General features: G+C 49.1%; 1 protein-coding gene across 1 annotated transcript; it reads right to left on the bottom strand.

The window, feature by feature from the left end:
* Nucleotides 1-426: 426 nt before the first annotated feature.
* On the bottom strand, nt 427-793 carry FTJAE_14302 (microsomal epoxide hydrolase; the record flags this gene model as incomplete). The annotated part of the gene is made up of 2 exons (XM_037347512.1): nt 427-600; nt 659-793. Coding segments are annotated over 2 exons (309 nt in total), but the record flags the coding sequence as incomplete, so codon positions are not given.

The following is a 793-nucleotide window of genomic DNA, read 5'->3' as shown; positions in this document are numbered from 1 at the left end:
CTTTAGGTATAACCTCTTTGCCCTATATATATAAATGTACCGTCTGTGTAGCCCGATATACTAATCCGGGCTTGCCGATCAGGGCCCAAGCCATTGACAAATCAGAGAGACCTCAATACGACGCCCCATCGGAACATTCTTCTCGTAAGCTTCAGCCTCATACGTTCTCTTTGTCAGGAACTCGAACGATATTTGATGGAGCCACTAACATAGCTCATACTGTAGTTCGACGCCGTCCCGCCCGTTGGGTAAACCCTAGTTCCCGGCCCCATATTCGTCGGGAAACTTGTCAAACCCGTGTCCGGGGATGATTTTGTTAAAAGAACCAACAGCCAGATGACAGTAACAGTGGAGGATGCTGGGGAAACACTTGGTCATAGCAACAAATATCTATTTATCGAGAGCTATGTTCTATTCTATCTTATCTTAAGCATACTTGTTCACCATCTTGAGAATGGCCTCGTTAATCTCCTTGGGGTTAGTAGCGCTCAGGTAATGACCACCACCCTCGACAAAATCCAGCGTAGCCTCAGGGCTAGAAGTGAAGAGCTTGATATGCTCAACAGGAACAGTCGTGCCAAACACAGGATCGGCAGTGCCCTAATAACACAATAATTAGTGCTCCGCTTAACCCAGTGGAGGCCAGCTTATCACTCACCTGAAGCCAGTAAACGGGGCACTTGACGTCTCGCAAGCGGAGAAGCAGACCATCCCTCTCAAAGAGGTTGACAACGGCGATCCGCAGCTTCTTTCGGCCCTCGTCTCCGCGATAGACCTGCTTGAGCGTCTCGTC

Source organism: Fusarium tjaetaba (assembly GCF_013396195.1).
Source record: "Fusarium tjaetaba strain NRRL 66243 chromosome Unknown NRRL66243_c0000780, whole genome shotgun sequence".
Taxonomy (NCBI): domain Eukaryota; kingdom Fungi; phylum Ascomycota; class Sordariomycetes; order Hypocreales; family Nectriaceae; genus Fusarium; species Fusarium tjaetaba.
This window is presented reverse-complemented; position numbering and strand designations above follow the sequence as displayed.